Genomic DNA, 23,541 nt, shown 5'->3' with positions numbered 1-23,541 from the left:
AAATAGGTGTTAGATAAATGTGTTAAATCACTTAAACAAGGTCATCTAGTAAGGAAATGATGCAGCACAATTTTATGTCACTCCCACATGGAAAATTCCGTCCTGGTCATGTCAGGCTGTCAGTCACCGACGGGTGTTGTCCCTCCTGCTGCTTCCTGCAGGCTATTCCCGCAACTCCAACAGTGTGTCACCCCGCGGCTACGTCCCCAGCTCCACGCCCCAGCAGTCCAACTACAACACCATCACCTCCACCATGAACGGCTACGGGGCTGCCGGAATGACCAACCTGGGGGTGCCTGGGTCCCCCAGCTTCCTTAACGGGTCAGCTGCCAACTCCCCCTACGCAAGTAAGTCAAAACCAAGGGCTTCCTGGTCAGAGTTTTTTGAGAAGCATCTGTCCTTAGATGGTGGTCCAAGAAGAGTCTGCACGGCAATGGCCATATTGTTGAGAATCATGGCCTGGGAGTGTCATGGTGTGTGTTGGTTTACATTGCTCTAGGAAGCTTTTTTTTCCTTTGGAAGAACATTCCTCAGTGCTCTCTCCAGTTTTGTGGCAGTTCACTTTGAGAGAGATGGAAAAAATACCGGGTCCCTCCGGAACTTAATATTACTACACAAAGTAATAGCAGTGTGTTGTTAGAAGAAATGTTTTTGTCTTCCAGTTCAAGAATCTGGGTGGGTCTGCTGTTTATGTGTTCATTTTAATCTGGCATGCGGCTTCCAGTGTCTTTGTGTTGACTGTGAAACATGCACAGAGCTTGACAGCGAAGATTGTACATGTGTCAGGGAGATGATCAGAAAAAGAGTTGGCTTTTGTCTGTATGTCTTGGTGCCATTCATTGTGAAATTTCTGATCAGCCTTGATTACAGCTTATCCATTTCCCCCCATTCTTTTCCATCCCTCTCACTAACTTATTAACATCTTCATTGCAATTTATAGTCATGGGCAAAGTCCAATTCCCATTCAATTTCACCAATAACAGACTGTAATGAAGTATATTAACTAAGACTGTGGTCATAAAGAATGGAAAATCAAGATACAAAGATTAAAATACTTCATTTTCATTGGTATCTACAGCATGGATAATGATTGCTATATGATCAGTTAAGATGGTGATGTGCCAGCTGTGTCACTTCGATTCTTCCCCTTTTATTTATTTATTTTTTTGGATTAATTTCATTTTTATTACATTTTTATGTACCTACATTTATAAGAGACCTTTTAATAGTTTTTAGTGTCATGAGATTTCACTTACACAACAAGAAAACCTGTTGAACTGTTGATAATATGGAAAATTAATTTTGCTTTATAAAATATTTGGATATCATCTGATAGTTCCATACTGACTTCATCCCATATATGAGGTTGTTGAAAACCTTTTCAGAAGTAGCAACTAGTGACATTGTAATGGAAATTTGTTATGAACAAGGATTATATTAGAGGTTGCCAGCTCAAGGAAAGACAGCTCTTAATTCAGCTCCCAATGCCAGTTTAAAACTTTGGGTTTTTCAAGCAAGCAAGCAAGTCCTACATTAGAGTTTTTTTTTTTCTTGACAGTCAGAAGACACAAAAACACCACTGAGTGGTCCAAAGAGACCTTGATGAAATCTGACCTTTTGTATCAGACTTAAGGACAGACTTCCATTCTAAACAGCGATGGGGGTTTGCTGTGTAAAGTGTGCTTTATTGAAAGCAACGGTGACTGATTCGGCTCTTGAGGAGGTTATGGATCAACTTTGGGCTGATTCTGACATCAGCGTGCCAACTGTCGCCCCTGTTCGGCCCCACGTCCTTTTAACTCCAGTCTACCACAGCCCATGCCTGTACTGTGTGTGCCCATCTCACGCCTGGCGACTTACACACCTGTCTCTCTGTCTGTCTGTCTGTTTCAGTCATTCCCTCCAGCCCTCCGTTGGGGGCGTCCACCATCACTCTGTCCTCCAGCGCTAACTCTTCCTCCTCCTCCGCCATCCCCACTGGCATGTTCTCATTCTCTCCTGTAAATATGATCTCTGCAGTCAAACAGAAGAGCGCCTTCGCCCCCGTTGTGCGGCCACAGACCTCCCCACCCCCTACCTGCACCAGCACCAATGGGAGCAGCCTCCAGGGTGAGCACCCCGCCCCTTGCCTGCCTCTCGGCCCCTCCCACCATCATTGGGTGTTGGTAGATGAAGGCAGTTAAAAAAAATCCCACCTGAGGTATTTGGGTAGGGCAACAGAGTTGTGTTCTTTCTCTCACTTCTCTGATATCATTGCTCATGTTATGGACGGATGGCTTTGGTTGCATTATTTTGACGTTGGACTATATCACTCCCCTGCTGGTACTGTGAGCAATTAAAAGTACATCCAGCCATCTCCCGTAATACACATATTTGCAGAGCCCTCGTAAATGACTCTTGGTCTGTGAATGGAATGGTTTGCAGTCAAAGTTGATCCATAACCATCACTTCAGATTCAGTCTGTAGGTGAAATCATATTATTTCTAAGATGTCAGACATGGATTTCCATGATTCCCTCTTGGGGATATTCACCATAATGGGGCCAAGTGTATGATGATACCTGCTTATTTACCGTTTGCTCCTGTTTTCATGTTCATAAAGTTCAAGTTTATGCAAAGTGTTAGCAATATACTAATGAAAAGCTTTGAGTCTGCCCATTGTGAAGATGTATTCAATTGTCAGATGGAATGGTAACAAGTCAAAACCCTGTACACATTACATTATTGCCATTTAGCAGATGCTCCTATCAAGAGCAATTTATACAAGTTACATTATCCATTTATCCATTTATACAGCTGTATATTTAGTGAGGTTAAGTATCTTGCCCAAGGATATAACAGCAGTACCCCAGCGGGGATTCAAACTAGCAACCTTTCGGTTACAAGTCCTGCTCCTTACACCACACTGCTGCCCGTATGTTCACCATACACATACACTATAAATGTATGGAATTTTGAAAATTAGGTCAGATAGTCCTGCAAGCTATCTACATGTAAATAATTACTGTGTGTATCAATGTGTGCTGCTTGTCCACAGGTTTTGTAGCAGAGGCTATTGCTTTATTGGCTCATTCTGTCAGCAGGATAGAAGGCATCCAGATAATATTGATTACAGTCCTAGAATTTTTTTATAACACATGTAGTACTCCTTGCTGCCCTCCTGCATCTGTGTCAATGGTAACTCCATCATGGTGATGTCAGTTTTTTTTTCCAGACCCATTCTGGAAATATACATTCTGGAATATTTGTTTTGATTGGTCAGGATGATATGAATGTATGCATACCATCAGGCTAGCCTTGACATCAGCCTGCTATAGCTAATAACATGATACGTAGTCTCACTAGGTTTAAGCTTGATGTTATGAGTTTTCCAAAATACTTAAGAAAGTAACCTGAGTAACTCATTAATTCAGCACGGTGAAATAACCCTTAGGAGATATACAGTATATGATGCACTCAGAGGGTAATAGTATCATACCTGTATGTGTTCTTTCATTTGAGAGGAGAATTATACCTGATCACACCGTATATATAGCATACTGGAGGAAGGAGGAAACCTCAAGTTCTGAAGAAAAAAATATATACAACATTGTTTTGCTTGTTCTGTGACCTACATCATGACACATGAAATAACAGAGAAGGAAAAAGTTTCTTTCAAGTCATGACTAGCTAGCGCAAATCACTTTTTAGCTTCACTTTTCATCATTTTGAATGGTATAAGGACCTGCCACATAAAACTACTTTACTTTAGAGATTTTGTTAAGAGGAAAAGCCAAAATTTTACCAAATAAATACCCCTCCCCCCTATAATTTATCATCCTTCATCATATGGTAGGTCATAGAAAACATATGGTTACTGTATCTTTATTTCACATACAGTAGTACTGTTACCTACTGGACTTTGATCAGGACTGGTGAGGTTATAGCTGTGTTATGTCTTTATTTGTTTTAAATATTACTGTGGAGTATGTATGAACATACATCTTCCATGATTGTGATGAATATGTCTTTGAGAGTACAGAATAAACATCCTCTCATCTGGCCCTGCCTTGTACAAGAAGGGGGAAAATATGTATGAGGGTGTTTTATAAAAATTTATATCAAGTACAAGATTTACAGTTATAGTGTGAATGTTCCAAAAAGAAAATAAAATCATAAAATCATCATCAAAAAAGGTCACTAAATAATATTGTCATATAGTAGCTTAATATTGGCATAATTGTCTTTTTCTCATAGACTAAAACAGAAATCTCAGAATTTATGTAGGATCAGTATTATGAAGCACTGAACTCACAAATGAGTAATTAGAGTGCAGAACTCATCAAATGGGGATTTTAAAGTAGCATGCTATAACTATGGTCCAACTAAAAGTGTATTTCAGACTGAAATAAAAACTAATTTGGGCATCAAATAAAATCATGAAATCATGGGCCAAGCAGCACAGGTCCCTTTCTCTGAAACATGCATCTTGTGAATCTCCTCTGTATTTATATTATTCATTTGGATGGTTTCCTTCATCCTCGCATTCCAAATGCACTCCATTACAACAATTAGTCTATGTGAACTTGGTAGGGGTGTGTGTTATAAAATAAGTGGATGTGAATTGAGAATCGTCTAAAGAAAACATTAACAAAAATGACAACACTCACAACGTTTAAGATAATATTGTACAAAAACATGTTACTTACATTTACAAAATTAATTTCAAAAGTCAGGCATCACATCCAACAGTTCAAAGCTTTTCTGTTGGCAGGTAAACCATAGCAATTTACAATTTTTGCAGCATTTTGCAGACGCATTTACATTTATTCATTTAGCAGACGCTTTTATCCAAAGCGACTTACATAGGTTACAGTTCTTTACAATGTTATCCATTTATACAGCTGGATATTTACTGAGGCAATTGTGGGTTAAGTACTTTGCCCAAGGGTACAGCAGCAGTGTCCCAGCAGGGATCGAACCGGCAACCTTTCGGTTACGAGTCCTGCTCCTTAACCACTACGCTACACTGCCGCCGCATTTAAACCAAAGCGACTCACAATTAGTTGCAAGTCCTTTTCACAACCATGTAGGACAATCACCTGCTAACTGCTGAATGCTCTTCATTTCTAAAACACTGATCTTTCGGTCAGATCTATAATTCTCCATACGTTCAGCTGTTTAATGTCTGAGCATTTAAAATGAATTTATGATACCAGAGTGCTGAGTTCCTCCTTGTTGTTACTGTTTTGTCTTTGAAAAAATACTGTTAATAAATTAATAAACTTAAAGAGATGAAGTATTTGCATGATGAAAATATCTGATCTGTAGTATGGACCCATGCTGATAAAAATGTTTTTTTTTTTTTTTTATGTCAAGCAGATAGCAAACCACTCTTTTGCAAATAAAACATGGACACTTTTTACTTCAAGTCAAATGATACAGTTCCAACTGCAAAGTCATTTACAAAAAGCAGAGATCTGTTGAGTTTACTTGCTGCTGATTCACTTTTGGCGGTAGACATTCTGCCATTTTTTCTGTTGTTTTAAACTTGACCTGAGTGGTTTCTGGACGTTTCTGGCTCATTGGCTTACATTTCCCCAGCTGGCACGCATGCCCGTGAGCAGCAACTGCAGATGGAGCTGAAAAACTGCAATTTGTCATCTGTATGTGTTTTAAACAATGTTACCCAAAAGCTGTCTGCTCATTACTTGGCTCACAGTCCTCTATTTGGGGAGAACTAGGGGATTTGCCCGCAAGAATATCATCACCAGCTTCTCTGTGTAAACCATCCATACCGTCTTCCTTTCACCTCTGTTATGCAATAGTGATTGATCAGTCACTTTGCTTCCAATGCAGACAGAAACAATATTGTGCACAATTAACAAACCAGTACATTCCACAGGCACTGAGGATATTGAGGATATTGTGTCCCGCTTCTATATTCAATCAAGTTATTTCCAATTTATTGAGCCCCTCTGAGAAATGAGGATTCCAAACAAAGGGATTGTGTTAAAAATGTATACCTCACTTTTTTTTGTTCTGCTATTCAGTTTGGTCTTTTTCGTGTCTTTCAGCCATGGCTGGTCTCATAGTTCCCCCAATGTGAGTGATGACTCTCCCCACGTTCTCCCAGAAGATGGGCATCAGCTCCAGTGGCCCTCAAGCCCTCAGACAGTAACTTCAAAGGTCCCTCATTCTGTGGAAGAACGTCGTTCCCCCGGAATGTAAAAGAGTGAAACCCCATACGTATACACACTCATGTGCTGTACACACACATCCATGTCGGTGTTGTTTGCATTCTTCCCCCATATATTGCTGTTGGATCTGGTGCAAGTCAAACTTGATGTCCTGTGTCGCTAGGCCACACCACCCCATAAAAGAAGCAGAGACATTTGCGTATAATTATCTTGGATGGAATTCTGGGAAATTTACTGAATTTAGTGAAATCAGTGGAGCAGCCCATTTGGAAATTACTGTGTCCTGTATACTCAAAAGGAACAGGATTGGCTCTTCCTAAAGTTAGTGGTAAAAACTTTTTACAAGCTTTTTTTTTAAATACAAGCCATTCAATGTTTCCATTGTGTGATTCAACGTGACTTGTCTTTTTTTTTTCTTTCACAAAAAGCAATCACAGACTGGGGCAAGATGTTAAAACTGCAGTACTGAAAAGGAAAAGTGTGAATTCTCCAGTGTTTTTTGCATAAAACATGACAGTGGCTAATATGGTTGATATGGATTCTGTCTGTCCTGTATGCTTGGTTATTTAGTAAAGGTCAGTGACCAAGCCATTAACTCACGAAGAGGTACTAGACAGGCCTCAGAGAACTGTTGGATGTACCATTCTTCCTTCCCGCTTCCCCACCTTTCATTCACAATTCACTGGCAGACATACCTCTTAGGCTCGTTCGTTCGTTTCCTCAGGCTCAGACTCCAATTCCCTGTTGTCAGAAAGGGAGAGTCCACTGTCATGAGATCAGCTCCTAGACTCAGAATCACTTTATGTTCAGAAACACATAGTTCTCTTCTCAATTTTAAAATGAAAGTGATTTGAGCCCATCCAAAGCTTTGGAGAATTCAGTACTTTAGGTAACCTCTTCTGAAAAAGTAATGTGAACATGTGTTGAAGCATTTGAAAAAAGACAAGGAACAATGATTTCAAACTTGTCAGAGTCCATATGAGATGTTGAAAATATACAACTTTTTGACACTTTTGTGTAATGTGATTACATGCATATATTGCAGCATGCATTGTAAAATTACAAAACAATATTTGCGTACATCACATACATCAAAGTGGCAGTGAATTATATATTTTCACCATATGGTGTGTTGATGTATACATAAAGGTACTTGTCATTGTTTTATTTTCTATTTTAACATATTTATCCATACTTTTTCTTAGAGGATTAGAAGATAATAAACACATAATAAATCACATGCCTGCATTGAAGGCTCCAGTTCTTAAAAAACATGTCAAAAACTTTGCCTGTGTTGGGCCAATAGATTAGAGAGACAAAACATTTTCAACACAGTTTTCATACATGTACTCCCATGTTTGTTCATCTGTAGGCTTAAAACAAGAAATGCTTGTTGCTGTTTGAACCACGTTTAGGTACCAGATTTAATGTTCAACCTCTTAATGTACTTTTGTTTGTATTTTGTAAATATTATAATTTTTTTTTCTTTTTCTTTTTTGTGTGATTTAGACTTGGGTAATAGTGAGGAAAAAATATATAAACATATTTGATGTCTTCATACTTTTTAGATACTGTATAAAAAGTAAAAAGACCTATGTGAAAAAAAACACTTTTGTAAAAGAAAAACAAAAAAGTAGAATTGGTAAAATCACCCTGTTTTTCAAAGCAGGAAGCATTTCGTCCACTTTTGTATAAAATGCGATTCAATACTGTATCTTTTTTGTATACAGCAGTTTCTCCCTCTTTCTCCCTTGTCCTCTGTGTATAATTGTGAAGGGTGTATAATCATAGTTATTTGTTAATGCACTATATTCGTTGGAACACCTATGAGAGCATTGCATCTTAGCAAGCAAAAAAAGAAAAGAAAATATGTCTTGTATAGTTACAGTATGAAAGTACTTTGCCTTTCACCTGTGAGTTTTTCTACATTTCTAAAAATGAACATTTCATTCCTTTTTCATCAAGGTTATTTTACGCGCAACCATGTCCATTATTTCAATATTGTGTGTCAGTTGGTGAATTCATGTTGTATTTTTATCATAAGCCGTGCTCAAATCTCTACCTTTTGTTAATTGAAAAGAAACATAATACACATGCGTATAGCAAATGTAGTTTCAATGTGATTGGTTGAAACTCAATCCCACTAAACCAGAAACTCATGGGAAATGTAGTGTCTTTAAACGCAAGCAAAATACCCATCAATGTTGTTGCTGTTGTTTTCACTGTCAATGCACACAGTTCTCTATGGTTTATTTATGCAATCTGTATTACTGTAATGCAATTAATGTTCACTCTGCACACTTTGTGGAATAGTTGTAAAATAAGAACAAAATGTATATAAATTGATGCCTTACAATACATCATGTACACACACTGCATTTCTATGATTCTCAGACATTCATAAGAACATTAGACACAGTGAAAACAGTTACTGTTGAAATTTAACACAACAGATGGTCCTCTTTAATGAATAAATGTTCATTTTTACAGTTTTGAGCAGTCCATTTCGATTCCATTGTAAAAGTGCAGTAGCATTTTTTTTTGGGGGGGGCAGAAGCATCAAACATTTGATTTTCAAAGCAGACAGAAATGTATTTTAAGTTCATGTGTCAGTCAAAAGGATATGCATGATTTTAGTACTTTTATCTCTCAGTATGTTACAATACTTACTGAAGTCTGCAGCAGGCTGTGCTTCACTTCATCTCTGACATCGCAGTCAATGATACTCTTGAGTGGCTCAGTGATATCAGAATTAGCACCAAAGTCTTGTGAGACTCCCAATGCCACCATCGCATAGAACACATAGGCACTGAAGCACTGAGAGTAATGTTTCCGAATGAAAATGAGCAGCCTCCGTGCACTCAACGCATTAGTATGACAGATGTATCAAAGGAAAAATCTCCTCGATTCGGGCCAAGACCTGAAAAATGAAGCTTAGAAGTACACTTCCGTGAACACCCACAAGAGCAAGGCTTCCTGTTGAGTCATAACTCTTTATGAAAGTATATTTTCCTATGCCAGTTTCAGTTCTACCAAATGTCGTCTCATTTATCCTTCGATACAATACTTCATCCCTCTGACCTGTTAGGCTGGATTCACTGATGGAAGATACAGTTGTGCTGTTAAGCTGCCTATTGTGCTAAGCGTGTAGGTTATTGTCAGAGTTGGAAGTGAGCACTACACTATAAAAAGCAAAGCCTTCAGACAACGGGGAGCCCATTCGTCATTGCCAATTTAAGTATACATTAATTTAGTTTATGCAAATTAAAATGTGTAAGTTGGTGCCATATTATTATATAAGATAAACAGAAATTCACCAACAATATGTTTTTAAACCCAGGCATAGCCAGACCACACCTGCTAGGTGATCTTACAGATCTTATAGTGGCCACCCAGCTATATCACCTTTTACTTTAATGCCAGTTTTCTTCCCTGAATAATGTACAATATCTTACAGTAAGTTGATCTTTGATTTATTTTTAAGTCAGTTTCTCCATTCTCTCAAATTATACCTGAACCATGCTCATGGAACACTTTTTTAATTTACAAAGGAAATAACATCTTATCGTATATTATTTTGGCAGGCATGTCTCAGACTTTCTGGCAACTATGCACACTTATGCTGATTGACTGTATTTATTTTTGAAATGCACAGTTGTAACATTGCTTCCTGTCTTTCACATGGGCGATATTTAATTATGACAACAGAATGACGGAACTTGCATAAACTATAATAATGTATTCTTAATTGGAAGAGGGGTGTCAGCCAGAAGGGCTTTGTATAAAAAGAGTAGTTATTGAAAGATATGTGTAAGTGTGTATGTATGTGCACGTGTGTGTGTGTGTGTGTGTGTGTGTTTGTGTGTTTGTGTGTGTACTTAATAATTATCTTAGAGAATATTACATTCAGATGCTTTTAATGATATCTGCATGTAATATGTATCATACTGGGCCATTATATGTTAACAGAAAGGAAAGTGTAAATGTCCGGATGTATATAGTATGTCATATTTGAATATGAATCTGTCAGGGCAGCCTACTACATGTTTACCTCTTGAAAAGAGAAGCAATGGAATCAAAATGACAAATACAGTACATGGACTTACATTTCTGGTAATGAAAAGTAGTATAGATCATAATAATTGTAATTAATCTCATAACTATTCTAGTACAATACATAGCATCACATGCTATGGAATGGTGTTCATGTAAATCTGAGAAGTTTCAGTACATTTATACATATAAAAGAACCATTTGGGAGGTGAGGCTTCAATTTTATGTAAGACTGACTTAGGAAGTGCACAATGTACTAAAATAGTCTTGTAAAATATTTCACTCCAGAAGATTTGTCTTCCACTGACTCTGACAGCCTAGGAAAGAAACAAAAGTCAAATGTTGGTGAATTCATTTGAAAGTGAACATGTGAATATTTAATGAACTCAGGTGGTACTGCTGTGATTTTAAACCAAGATTTCCTTGACATTGGATTTAAAAAATGGTGTTTAAAGAAATTAAAGGAACTATTAATTTCTGAGTTTGTTCAAATTATCAGAAAGAAATAATCAAAGAAATAATAGAAAGTTAAACCTGAAAATGGAGATCCATGCATAGTTTAAATTTCATACATAAAAGAGGGTAGAAACTTACAAAATGCCTGAATGCTGTCATTTTGTAAATGCCTTGTGTAATGTACATAAACACAGTGACTTTTGAAAAACTATAAGACGGAGAATTGCTTTACGTGTGACAGGGAATAAACTGTATCTAGAGTCCGTTATTTTGTTTCTGCTTCCCATACAAAACTTTTCTTCCCACAAAAACTAGCTGTATTCACTGTCATTGTCGTCAGAACCCATTCACAATAAACTTTTTTTTTTTCTTGGCTGCCTTCTCCATATCCCAATTCATCTATACACACCAAATCCATTCCAAATGCATTACTTATGTGCTTTCAGATTTCTGGATTTTTTTTTTTTTTTTTTATGATTGTAAAAAGTTGGCGATGCAGCCATCACTTTTGGGGGTTTTGGAACTACAGAATGTATTTTTTCCCAATGTCTTTGAGATGTTACCGAAATGTACACATGTGTGAAAGGGAGGACTGCATATTTATAAAAATATAGAATATTGTATCATGGAAGTATATCAAAGCACAATGTTTAATTCACTTCTTTAACAAATGTGGAGGAGGAGGGATAATGTATGTTGCTTTTCTTTTTCAGTCTATGACCATGCTGTAAATAGATGCATGCTTCCCTGTGATCCAGTGCTTTTTGTACAGAAACAGACTAATAAAGATGACATTTGGCTTGAATTTCTCCTCATAAATTTTTTGTTCTGAGCTCCGTTTTGGTGTTACCTTGCTTTGCAGAGGTTAATATTGAAATGGTAATTTACACAGATGAAATATGAATGTGGCTGTTCTTTCTCAGCTCATGATAAGTGCTGTGAGTGCTTTGACCCGTACTATTGGATTGTTTTCCTCCAGTTTTTGGCCAGGATATAATATTACAGTCTCTCTGTGTCTCTGTTTACCTCTTGTGTGTCTCCGTTTCTGTGTGTGTTTGTGTTTGGCTGTCCTTAGTTATAATCTGTATGATCTTCCGTTTGCTCTGGTAAAGTATAGACTTCAAGTAAGGTTTTATGTACTTCACGGAAAACTCATGTTGCTTCTGTTGGTAGGGCTTTCCCATCATTAGAACAGTTCATATACCTACAATGATAAGACACAGTAATGCCAATGGTACAGTGCAAAATGGTGATAGTTTATTTTTATTGAACTCTTCAGCTGTAATTTAAATGTATGTAACAAATATCTGGTCAAGCCAGTATCGCAATGTGAGCTGGCTCACAGAAATCGTCTGCAGCAAGTGTGGCCATCTATCAGTATGGTTTAAAATGCATAATACTTTTTACAGTAACATTCATTTAGCTGGTTCATTTCTGGTGAAACAAGCAAGTAGCCAGAAAGTAAGATTCCAGTAAGATGCCCACATGTTATGTTGCCTGCATTTTCTTCATTCAGCCAATGTCACGTAGAGCACGCAACATTAAAGGAGCAAACTCTTCCTGATGATGGGATTGGACAGAACCTCAACCTCAAGGCAAGTGCATACTGGGAAGTCTATGAAATTCTGAAAAAGAACACACCCTGTCTCTGTTTTGGAATTCCATTTCAAAATGCCTTATTGTCACGGGTTACATTTCTTTAACCCATATTCAGAGTAAAGGACAACATTTTCTGAGTGGACCAATTGAGGCAGCTATCTGTACCTAGCCTCTCTGTAACTTAATACAGAATACAGGGCTGGAACAGGCTAAACCCTTTCAATGGGAGGACAAAACTTCAAATTTCCTTGCCTAATTTTTTACTGTCAGAGAGCAGTGGATTGGATGCCAGAGGAAATCGAGTGTCAGCCGTGGGTCTGCAGCTTACATTAGAGGTGGTGTAATGTTTCTGGTTCATTATACACTCCCTTGGACCCCTCCCTAGAAAGTGCTAGGGCAGTGCATGTCCTGTTTTAGCATTGTTGTTTTTTATCTGTAGTGATACAATGGGAATACTGAGCTGTGTAAGCAGTGCAGGCCAGATGAGCCATTTTTCTGCACAGTGTGTAGTGATCCTTAAAAAGACTGTTTAAGCAGCATCAGTTTTTTCTCGTTTATTACGTTAGCTGATTGAAAAAAGAAAAGCATTTGAAAATGTACAACAAACAATATGCTTCATACAAATTTCAGTTTTTCATCACGTACCACAGTGGTTAAACATTTTGTGATGGACTGATTTGGCCTATACACAGATTGCTCAATTTCTTATTGACTATTTCACATGTACTGTTGTGCTGTTCATAAAAAAAAAAAAAAAAAACACGGTTGCCACATTTCCATATGTCTCACTGGAATTTCTAAAAAAAACTGGACTCCCAGTCAAAAACTCACACAGATGACCCCATGAAGACAGGTCTGAAAAGTGGCATCCGACCAGGGGTGGATTCTGTCCTCTCACCATAGTGGGTTTTCCTTACTTCCAATATTCAAACCAAATGTTGTACTATCAACCATTATAAAATTAAAGAGGCTACACTGAGAGTATTAAATCAACACCTGCCCCAGTTTTACGACAAAGCGATATTTTGAGTCTTTAGTACCACCTCACATGCAACTAAAAGTCTGTGGGACAGCAGTTTGGCTAAAGCAGGAGCTATTGTGACACTGTCTCAAATTTCACTGCCCTGTGCCATTTTCCTTCACTCACCATCTATATTGATATTATATAAATAGATACTTACAGGGTATATGTTCCATTTATCTAATGCATGTGGGACAACCAAAGCTGTTTCTCATATTCAGAAGTGCCAAGTGTTCAGAGGTAACTGAGGATGGTGATTTGTGACTGGCTGACACAGGTGCCTAGTGCCGAATAAGGATGAGCATGCTGTGATATAGACCTGCATGTCATGATGTAGATCTGACCCATGAAGCGCCAGTGTATTCGCCTGCAAAATGTAGCACAGGGTGGGTCAGCAAATAAGTGTGAAGAGGCTTTCAAACTTAGTCAAAATGGGCACCTCTAAAAGTCTAAAAGCCATCTCCCAAAACGGGGGCTGTGTCAGGCTGTGTGCCAGGAAGCAAACCAATCCAGAAGATTTCTCTGAGCTGCCAAGTGGGGTAAAACCACTGTGCAATTGCTCCCATTAAAAGTGGATCTTGTCCATTAACAGCAGATACATCATGTAGGTAAGCCATTAAGAGGGTTGCCACATTTCAACGGGTTTTCAATAATGAATAATTGGGGTTTTCCAAGTCAAAACTGAATTCACACAGAAAACCCCAGGAAAACTGCTCTGAAAAGCAGCTTGTTAAGCATGAAGCTGTTGATACTAAAAGGCCTTGTGGTAACCCTGTGAAAAACAAGGACTGCAATTCTGGATGACATAAGCTCTATGTGTGGAACCCACTAATGCATCTTGAAAAAACCAACAACAACAAAAAAAGCCAGTGCAAAACCCCCTTTCACTTTGAATCTGTCTCTGGCAGCACCCACACACATACAAGCATTATAAAGACGAACACTTCCTGAAAACTGACATTAAAGAGGGTTTTATGCATTCATGTTTTCATGCTTTGTGTATTCTGAAATTTGGATGTCTCACTTAATCTGCAGTTTCTGGCTATCGGAAAGGAGGAGGTGAGCCAATGCAAACAATACAAATTTCTGTTGATATTCTGAGCATTAGCCAGATGTCTTTACGGCATGTCATTTAATCGGTACGTCCATGGGTTGACATGGAGTGGAATCCAGGCCGTCTCTGCTGTGTTAGTGATGTCACAGCGATGCTCGGCGTTGAGTCAGATGGAAGCGAATGTAACAGTAAGCCCCCTCGCGGGGCTGACGCAGGACTGGAAATCATCTTACACAGGAAGTGGCTGGGCCTCAGCTAGCGGTGACATCAGAGCCCTGGGCCGTCGCTGCTCGGTTCACAGGGAATGCGAGTCCCGGGCGCAAAAAGTTCAGCCGCACTTGCGATGCCGCCGCAGGCACCTAATGCAGAACGAGGCTTGGGGATTGTGTGCAGCACGTTGGATCATCAAAAACATGTTCCACATGGCTTATTGCATCACATTAGGAGCATTGCCTAATGCCTTCTTCCCTTTACAAGCGAAAATAAAAAAAAGCCTTACAACAACATTGATTACAATTCTCTTCACTCATTTTTGAAAGTTGTTGAAAAGGAGTAATTTTGGCAATGCTTACAGCAGCAAAGTGTCCCAAATCTGTACTGTTTCAGCTGACAGGGAATGCTACGTGTATCCCACTTTCTTCTGGGCCTCCTGAGAACCAGCCACTAGGCATTAAGGATGATCAGGATGTATTTCTTACATTGCATTGATTTCTCCAGCTTGCTTGTCTTTGTTGAGGCATTTTTCTGAGACAATCACCGCACAGAACACCTCTTTGAGAAACAGCGCAGAGGTCTTTACACCTGTTTTCTTTTTCTCCCATTCTCTTCATTTCTGTGGGAGGCAGGATGTTTGGCTTGGCTGTAGCCCGGCCCCATGATTTAATCCCTGGGTGCGATCGCTTTTTTTTTCTGGGAAAATAATGAAAAACGAATGCAGCGGTGACCAGGTGTTGAGTTTCAGCCTGCACTTTAACAATGTCATAATGGCCAGCCGTCCTGGCCAAATAATTCACTTATGTTTCCCTTGTAATATTATGCCAAACATGAGATTTTTACTCTGTCGAATCTGGTAAGTATCAAGCCCACTGTATCAATGGGAAAAATGTTTTAATAAGCATTCCCAGAAGAAGGCCCTAGAACACCTCTCTCCTGGAAACTATTAGAGCAGACAGGAAGTGGACGGAGAGAGAGAACCTCCCACTCAATTTCCCAGGGAAACATAAAAATGCAGAGTGATCGTGAAAAGAGGCTAAGAAGAGATATTGTAAGTCAGAACAATACAAGGATAGATGTCAGGTGAATTACAATACACAATTTATCACTGTATAGATATCTTTCTGTTCCCATCTCTCCCTCGGTTCAATTGTTAGCTTCATATGGCTTAATGGCATGAAATATTGGAATAAATTGCAAAAATACTGTCAAATCATTACATATTATACAGAAACTGTACAGCTTATATAAAAGATGCAATAAAATGATCATCACACTTAACAACTATGTAATCAGTGTTTTCATGTTACATATACATGCCAGAATAAAAAAATACTGAATTCTTTCATTAATTAAAATAATATCATTAGTAAGTTACTGGTACCGTACCAGTTTTATCCACTCTCTCTATACGTATATGTATTTGTATATGTATATGTATGTGTGTGTTTAAGCTACTTCTGTCCAAAAGACTTCACTTCATCATTAAGAAGACCATTGTTCAAGGGTTTTGTTGGCTTAAACCTCTAAGCTCTATTCCTTCCCTAAGCTCCACTGACATCCATCTCTCCTTTCCGTTTGCATCAACCTATCTTTGCCCAGCTGAATCATACTCCCACATCAATTAAGCAAATGCTTAAGCAACGGCATGCATATCAAACCTAAGCACCCTCAACATGCTGGGGAGATTAAAGGAAGCGCTCATTGAAATTCAATGAGCATGGATAGCACAATCGTCTCTGAGACCAAAATCAGGGCTTATAAATCAATCACCACCTCCAGTGCTTATTTGCTCCCTCGGTGGTTTGCTAAACAAATGGATTCTGCATGCCCAATGAGATGGCTGGAAAAGACAACGTTACTTCAGATGGACTCAACAGGCGTGGAACGTGGATACCTGCTAGAAGTGCAAATCACTGGCTGTGCCTGCCGCTTAGATCAACACCATCTGTGAATGAGGAAAGCTGAGCATCATGGCAGACTTAAGACAGACTACAAGGCAATTACAGAAACAGCATGTTCACACATATAGCGCATTATAAGACAAGAAAGGACAGAAAACAGAGAGAATGCATTTCAGCAGGAGAATTGCATATTCACAATAGCATGCCATCGTTGAATAAATTGCATAGGACAGCATACCGAAGTGTTAGGATACCAGTTTTACTCCAAAATAAATCAAATACTGATCAAGTCTCTACAACGTATAACCATAATGTCAATTCAAGAAAGATTTCCATTCATAACATAGAAAAACAAACAAAATGGTTCTATTTGCCAGATGCTGGTTCACAATTGCAGATAATTACTCTTTTTTTAGTTATGATGAATGAGTCCATACATTCACTATGTTGTCTGATGTTTACCACTCAGACAACTTATTTTCTTTCCTGTTTTAATTGTTGAATATGTGTGATTTTTTAAGGGTCACCCTGCATTTCAACATTTGACTATCCTTGACATAATTAACATTTTTGCCATCAGTTTCACCTCAATGAGTCTGTGTGCATGAGAATGTTGGTGCATGAGTATGTCTTCTCAGGCATTGGATATTAGGTTAATTGCTTGATTGGCCACACAACCTACCAGGTGGTATAAATGAGAGGAGGAAGTGAAACAAAGGCAGTAGGGTTATACTTGGGGAAGGGTTCTTGTGCTCCTTGGATTTTAAGGGGATTTTATTTTATTTAAAAACCTCAGTTTTTAATGTGTCCTATTCATTTTTCTTTTCTTTTCTTTCTTTTTTTTGTTTGTCTTGTTTTTAAGAAAACCCTTTTATATGGGAAATATTTAGCTAGCCTGCCTTTTACCATTTTGTTTTAGAATATAAGTGGATTTGGGTTTGGCTGTGGAAGTGATATGCATGTAGGAACCTCTAAACATCAGTTCCTGCAAAAAAGGGGGGGGATTTCTTGTTTGAGGCATACATAAATATATGTAGTGAGAATTTTGCAGTGATTACTAGGGGTGTTGGGGAACAAATGCAAGGAATTGCACAGCCACTTAAGTATGGGGGCATAATTAGGTGGCTAGTTTGGAAAATTGACTAGGAAACCAGTTCATATATTTTTATATAGGCTTTTTAGGTATGTATGTATATATATATATATATATATATATATATATATATATATATATATATATATATATATATATATATATATATATATATATATATATATATATATATATATATATATTTAGGAAGTGCTTCACAAGTACAGAAGCACAATTAAAGAGGTAAAAGAAATGTAGGATATGGAAGGTACCAGCTAGCTTGTACCTTGTCTGACCAACAATCAAAACTTGGTCATGCAGCACTTGTACTATTGTGACTCCATGTATGGCTTTCACTTATTTTGTGCTTTGCCTCACTTTTAAGATTAAAGATGCTTTGGATAAAGCGTCTGCCAGATGGAATAATGTAAATATAATATAAATGTAGAAAAAGTCTCAGGAGTATAAAATCACCAATGATAAAATATGACAAAACCACACACTTCGACTTATTCGATATGTGCTATAGAATCATTAATCATCACAGATGTAACTGAATTTCCTCCAAATAATTTCCCCAATATCCTGTTTGATGCTCCTCTGAAAGGAGATGAATCCATAAAATGTAACGCATAAAGGTCACCAGCCTTCATCACTGGCTACAGATTGCATGAGGAAGTGCATGCACATTATGTCTGGCGATTTCATTAATGCATTTATAGCCTTGAACAATGTGAATAATGTTTGAAAGCTTTCAAGAGAAAGAAATGGGGAGACTGTAAGCAGCAGAGAGGTTGTTGGAGTGATTGGGCTGGGACCACTTGTATGGCTTTGGTGAACATTAGAGATATCATTAGTGTTCTTACTTGAGTCTCAAGAGAAAGGTCACAAATTACCTATATGATATGAACAGTCAGTATTGTCCATCAAATTGTCTTGTGGGAGAAGTGAAATAAAAGACATTTAAATAAAGATACAGTAGGGCAAGGTGGCCATTAGTTCAACAGCACACACTCCCCCAGTATTTTTCTCATCTAAAATATAATGATTAGGCAGTAGGCAATTTTGGCTAATCTTGAAGTTATTAGTTTTGTTTCTCCTTATCATTTTATAGTAATTTATGAAACACCTAAGGCATTGGTTCTCAACCATTTCCTAAAGATCACACATACAACCCACATCACATGGGCCTCACCTCTGTCCCTTAAACCTCAATTATAATGGTAGCAATTGTTGCTTATATTGTAAAATACCACAAAATGTCTGCCATTGTTTCATGTACATTATCTTATTCTCATACAACAAAACCTCTTCTACAGGTTTTAATCAGCTAAAGGTATCTTTAGCAAACTGACTCAGAACTGTGAATCTCAAGAATACCCATGTATTACCAACAGAACAGCTAAACCACTAATCATAAGTAAGAACTTTGGCCATCTGACAAGACAAACCTTTTTGTTCCATCAACCTTTCAGTTTATTTTGAAATATTTGCTGTGGTTTTCATCATCTCTAAAATCCAACTGAGGAGATCATACAAAATTCATTAAAATATACAGTACATCACAAATCTATTACAGGTTCGTAAAATATTAACACATAAATAAGTAAATCTTTGATTTATAATAAATATAATAAACGTGCATTTATGTACAGACCTAATGAAAATGGTATCTTGACAATAATATATCCTATCTAACCACATGCTGAGACAGAGAGATCATTTGGATGGAAGACACATTTTGTGCTAGTTTTTGATAATTCTCCTCCCTCTACATTACATTTAACTGTCAGCAAGGGTTTTCATTTTATTCGGATAGAAATGATCACTTTTTTCTAAAAGGATACAGAAACATTATTGGTACATTTCAAAATGATGTGTGTGTGTGTGTGTGTGTGTGTGTGTGTGTGTGCATGTGTGTTAAATATCTGCACTGAAATATCTTTGAATTAATGAATGAATGAATCTTTGTTTCAAGATTATAAAATGATCACCAAACAAAATATCAGCTACTTTTTACTTGAAAGAAACATTTGTGTTAAGATTTATTTGGTTTGGTGCAATTCTTTTGGTGTTCCTACTGTTGAAAACCTGTTTACAACATGATGTTCAAGGCAAAATTAGAAATTGAATGTTTGACATAAAATTGGGTATTATAAGAATCATTTATTAGTGATCTTGATGGCAGTTGCCACTTTTTAATACTTTGCATGATAAAAGTTACACATTCTTAACAGTGTAGGTTCAAATTTTAGGCTACTTTTTACAGAAACAAATATATTAATTCATAACTTAAATATTGACTTAAAGTTTAAATGTTAAAATTGCATAGTGTGCTAATTTACCAAAAAATCATTAATAAATTAAAGTTTGGATCTCCTCATGGCTATTTCCTCCTCACTTTCTGTAAAGGGGAATCAACAGTGAGATACTTGAGGTAGCAAAATAATTTAATAGATTTTGAAGTGGAAAGTGGTAATGGAAATAGGAAGCCGTTTCTGTTGAATCATACTCTGTGATATGAATATTTGACATTGGGCAGCCAAAGATCCACCCTAGGTGCAGCGTTAAAATAATCCCCTCTGGGAACATTGACAATGCACTGAGTTCCCCATCTGCCAGAGTTTGAGGCTGGTGAGGACCCATATTAAAACGAGGACTGTAATGATTTCAGTATTCCAAAGAAGTGCGCAGAGTAATTAGGCCACACAGGAACAGCCTTATAAAGTATGGATGTAATAAATAAGCCATTAGGTGGGCAGTAAAGGCACAGGAAATAAAAAAGCCAACAAAGGAATAAAAAGGGTTTGGACAGACCTCCGTGAATGCTGATGCCTGATGTGAAATGTGCCGCCCACGAGAATTTGGGTGTGGAGCTGGATTCTTTCTTTTTTAAAACTGTGAGGTTAAGTCATATTTCTGCACTGAATAGGAATACTGTGGATAAACTGTCATACAGAACAATGAGCCATTTGGCTGTATGGTTTCACTTATTGTTTGTCCATTTAACGGATGCCTTTATTCAAAGTGACACCCGATTTTGTGCAATATTTTTATATTGCTAAAATTTACAAGAGCTTTTCAGGTAAAATGCTTCATTCACCAGTGCAGCAGCAAAGTCCAACATGGGATTCAAACCCATGATGTTCTGATCCCCTCCATTCCAGTTCTCTGGCTAGAACTATATGACCTGTAATATTCATAAATGCAAAGCTGACACTAAGATGTGCACAGTATATCAAAATATTACATAAATACTAGAATAAACAGATACAGATTTGATTAGATTATGCCTCTCTCTTTTTAATGAAGAGACTAAGATATTTTATGCTATGTGATGCTTATTCCTCATGATGTATGACTGTTCCCAGAACCAATGCAACAATAACCTGGGCCTACATAAACACACAGGCAGCAGTTGTGGGACTGTATGTCACAACATAAATGATATAGTCAGACATGAAAACACATATATTGTACAAGTATTTCTGTATGCATTAAACATACTATAGGTATGTAGAAGATGGAAATGTGAATATTGATATAAACATTTTTCATTCAGATCAGTCAAATAGTCCTCTCCTAATGCAGAGCTGGTTGAAAGTTGCTGGCTTTTGGATTGTGTACAGTACTCCCCATGACCTGAATTAAATTAGCCTGATGTACTCAAACACCTATGCTACATACACAAACTCAGAGCAATAGCCTTCAGTGCCTTCATGCTGGTAAGATGGTCTTGTTAATTGCAGCTTTGAAGTAAAACATTCACATGCATGGAATTATTAAAGTTCCCTGAAGGAACCCTACAGTTTTATTAGTTTTATTGCTACTGTCTTTTCGGATATGACTGCTTTTCCTAGCAAGCAAAACACCACTTAATAGAGAACAAAAAGTAGTCAAAGAAGAACTAGCTTGATTAGTGCAATAACTCTTGCAGATACTAATTACAAGTGGCTGTAAAATAAGTCAAACTAGCCAATGTAATGAGCTCGCTGGAGACCCATAGTAAACTTCCATTAAAATGATCTATTTTCTCGCTTTTTATTTTTATTATTCAAGAGCAACACAGATCTCTTATCAAACGTAACAAAATAAAGATCATAATCCATCAAAGTTTGACGCAGCTCATATTTTCCAGATACATATTACAGTAGTAATACACAGTAATGTATTGCCATATTTCACGCATTTGACAATATTTCACTGTATTCTGCTTAGTTACAGGGTCTAAGTAGATCATACATTACACCTTATGAAGTGTTAAATAAGAATACATGATGGCATTCATTATCATTCATATCATTCACTATTCATTATCATTCATAAGTCTACATTGTGGCATTTAAAATTTGTCATGTATTGGTTAATGTTACATGGTCTTATCTCTGCTAGGTAGGGACCATGTGCCTGCTGTTGCACTATGGAGGAGTCCTCTGCCCTAGCCAATTGTGATGGGTGCTTTTTCATAGCTTGTTTTAAATAAAGTTCAGTCAAACCTTACCTACCTGTTTCAAACTTGTCTTGTAGTGGCTGCTCTGCTACCAGGACTTTACAAAAATATTAAAAACATTTTCCTAACCACCTGCATCAACTGACATACTCTGTCTTACAAAGTGATGCAGCGTTATTGTGTGGTCTATGAGCTTTGATGTCAGAGGAAATAGGTGGTGAGGACATTTGGAATAGCCACTAACTTTAGGCATCTATTAGCACTGAGCAAGCACACTATCCAGGAGCCAAGGAGAAGGTTCAGACTTCACAGGTGCTCTGCAAGGTAGAAATAACCAAAGGCAAACACAGGGCTGACTAACCCATAATTTAATGAAACCACCAGATCATCACGAGTAAAACTATTCATCTTTGAAAAATATTTTTTTCTAGAAAAAGTCCGCCATTGTGAGTCAGTTGTGTCATTGTGTATCAGTCAGATGGCTTGTCAGTGGTTGGTTGATTCAGTGGGCTGTTGGGGGGTGGGTGTGTGTGTGTGTGTGTGTGTGTGTGGTTGTGTGTGTTTTTTTTTTTTTTTTTGTTTTTTTTTTTGTCATACGATGCTGGTGGATTCATGTAGGTTTAGTTTTGATTGAATAATCCTTTCCTTTAACTTTAACTTTAACTTGAATTGGCGTGATTAATTGAAACCAGGGTTAAATGTCCATTTATACTTATCTGTATAAGGAAGGACTCGGAATATCCTATCAATTTCACTTGTCAGGATAATCTGAGTCATACTGTATATGTCAAATGAATTAAACAGGTGTAAAACATGTAAGGTGCTATAATGGTAAAGGCTACTGTTGATAAGCACCCTATAGCATTTTCTGGCAATGTGCATGTAAGGAAATATTGACATACAGTGATTCTGAAGTAATGCTAATTGCAGAATTTGGCAACGAGCACATCTAATGGTTTTGGAATAACATTTCCTGACACAATCCATCTACATTGCTTCTTTGACTCAAGGGGATGTCAGGCTGGACAGGGTGGGAAGATCCTAATAAAAATGGCATTTTAATTGCATCTTTCCTCATCAAGGAGAAATCTAAGATATGAGCTGGGCATTTCAGCTGAGACCTATAACGATGATACTATGTTAAAGCACTACTTTAGTAAACATGCATCCCCTCCACTGTCATTACAAAAACATAACAACGTATAAAAAAATAATAATTTTTAATCTGCATATACAATATCATGTGGCCACTTTCAGTCCCAACATTTTGCAAGCTCATCAAAAGAAAATAGACAAGATTTATTAAACATGGCCTCCTTCAATGAAATTCTTGATGACTATCCTTTGCAATACCCATTTCTCCATTATTTTTTTTTATACTTTGTCCAAAACAGTCCTTCACCATTCCTTATTTTGAGTTTTTATTTGCTGTTGTACTCTCAGTAACTATGTCTGCTGTGACATTTTGCAAAAGTCATGCATACATGAAAATATTCCATTCATAAGTTTTAAATTATTTA

The 23,541-nt window shown here is 37.4% G+C and overlaps 1 protein-coding gene across 3 annotated transcripts in view; it reads left to right on the top strand.

Moving 5' to 3' along the window:
- The window catches only part of LOC118769459 (transcription factor COE3-like), a 105,354-nt gene extending 98,921 nt beyond the window's left edge, over positions 1–6,433 (top strand). For 2 of the 3 annotated variants that reach the window (XM_036516565.1, XM_036516564.1), the window contains exons 14-16: positions 162–347; positions 2,020–2,109; positions 6,056–6,433. In XM_036516565.1, coding sequence (XP_036372458.1) covers positions 162–347; positions 2,020–2,109; positions 6,056–6,087 — 308 coding nt within the window. In that variant the 3' untranslated portion in view covers positions 6,088–6,433. The remainder of the gene's footprint in view (positions 1–161; positions 348–2,019; positions 2,110–6,055) is intronic. The other variant, XM_036516566.1, reaches the window with a different exon arrangement.
- The last annotated feature ends 17,108 nt before the right edge of the window (positions 6,434–23,541 follow it).

This window comes from Megalops cyprinoides, chromosome 22 (genome assembly GCF_013368585.1).
Source record: "Megalops cyprinoides isolate fMegCyp1 chromosome 22, fMegCyp1.pri, whole genome shotgun sequence".
NCBI classification, from domain to species: domain Eukaryota; kingdom Metazoa; phylum Chordata; class Actinopteri; order Elopiformes; family Megalopidae; genus Megalops; species Megalops cyprinoides.
This window is presented reverse-complemented; position numbering and strand designations above follow the sequence as displayed.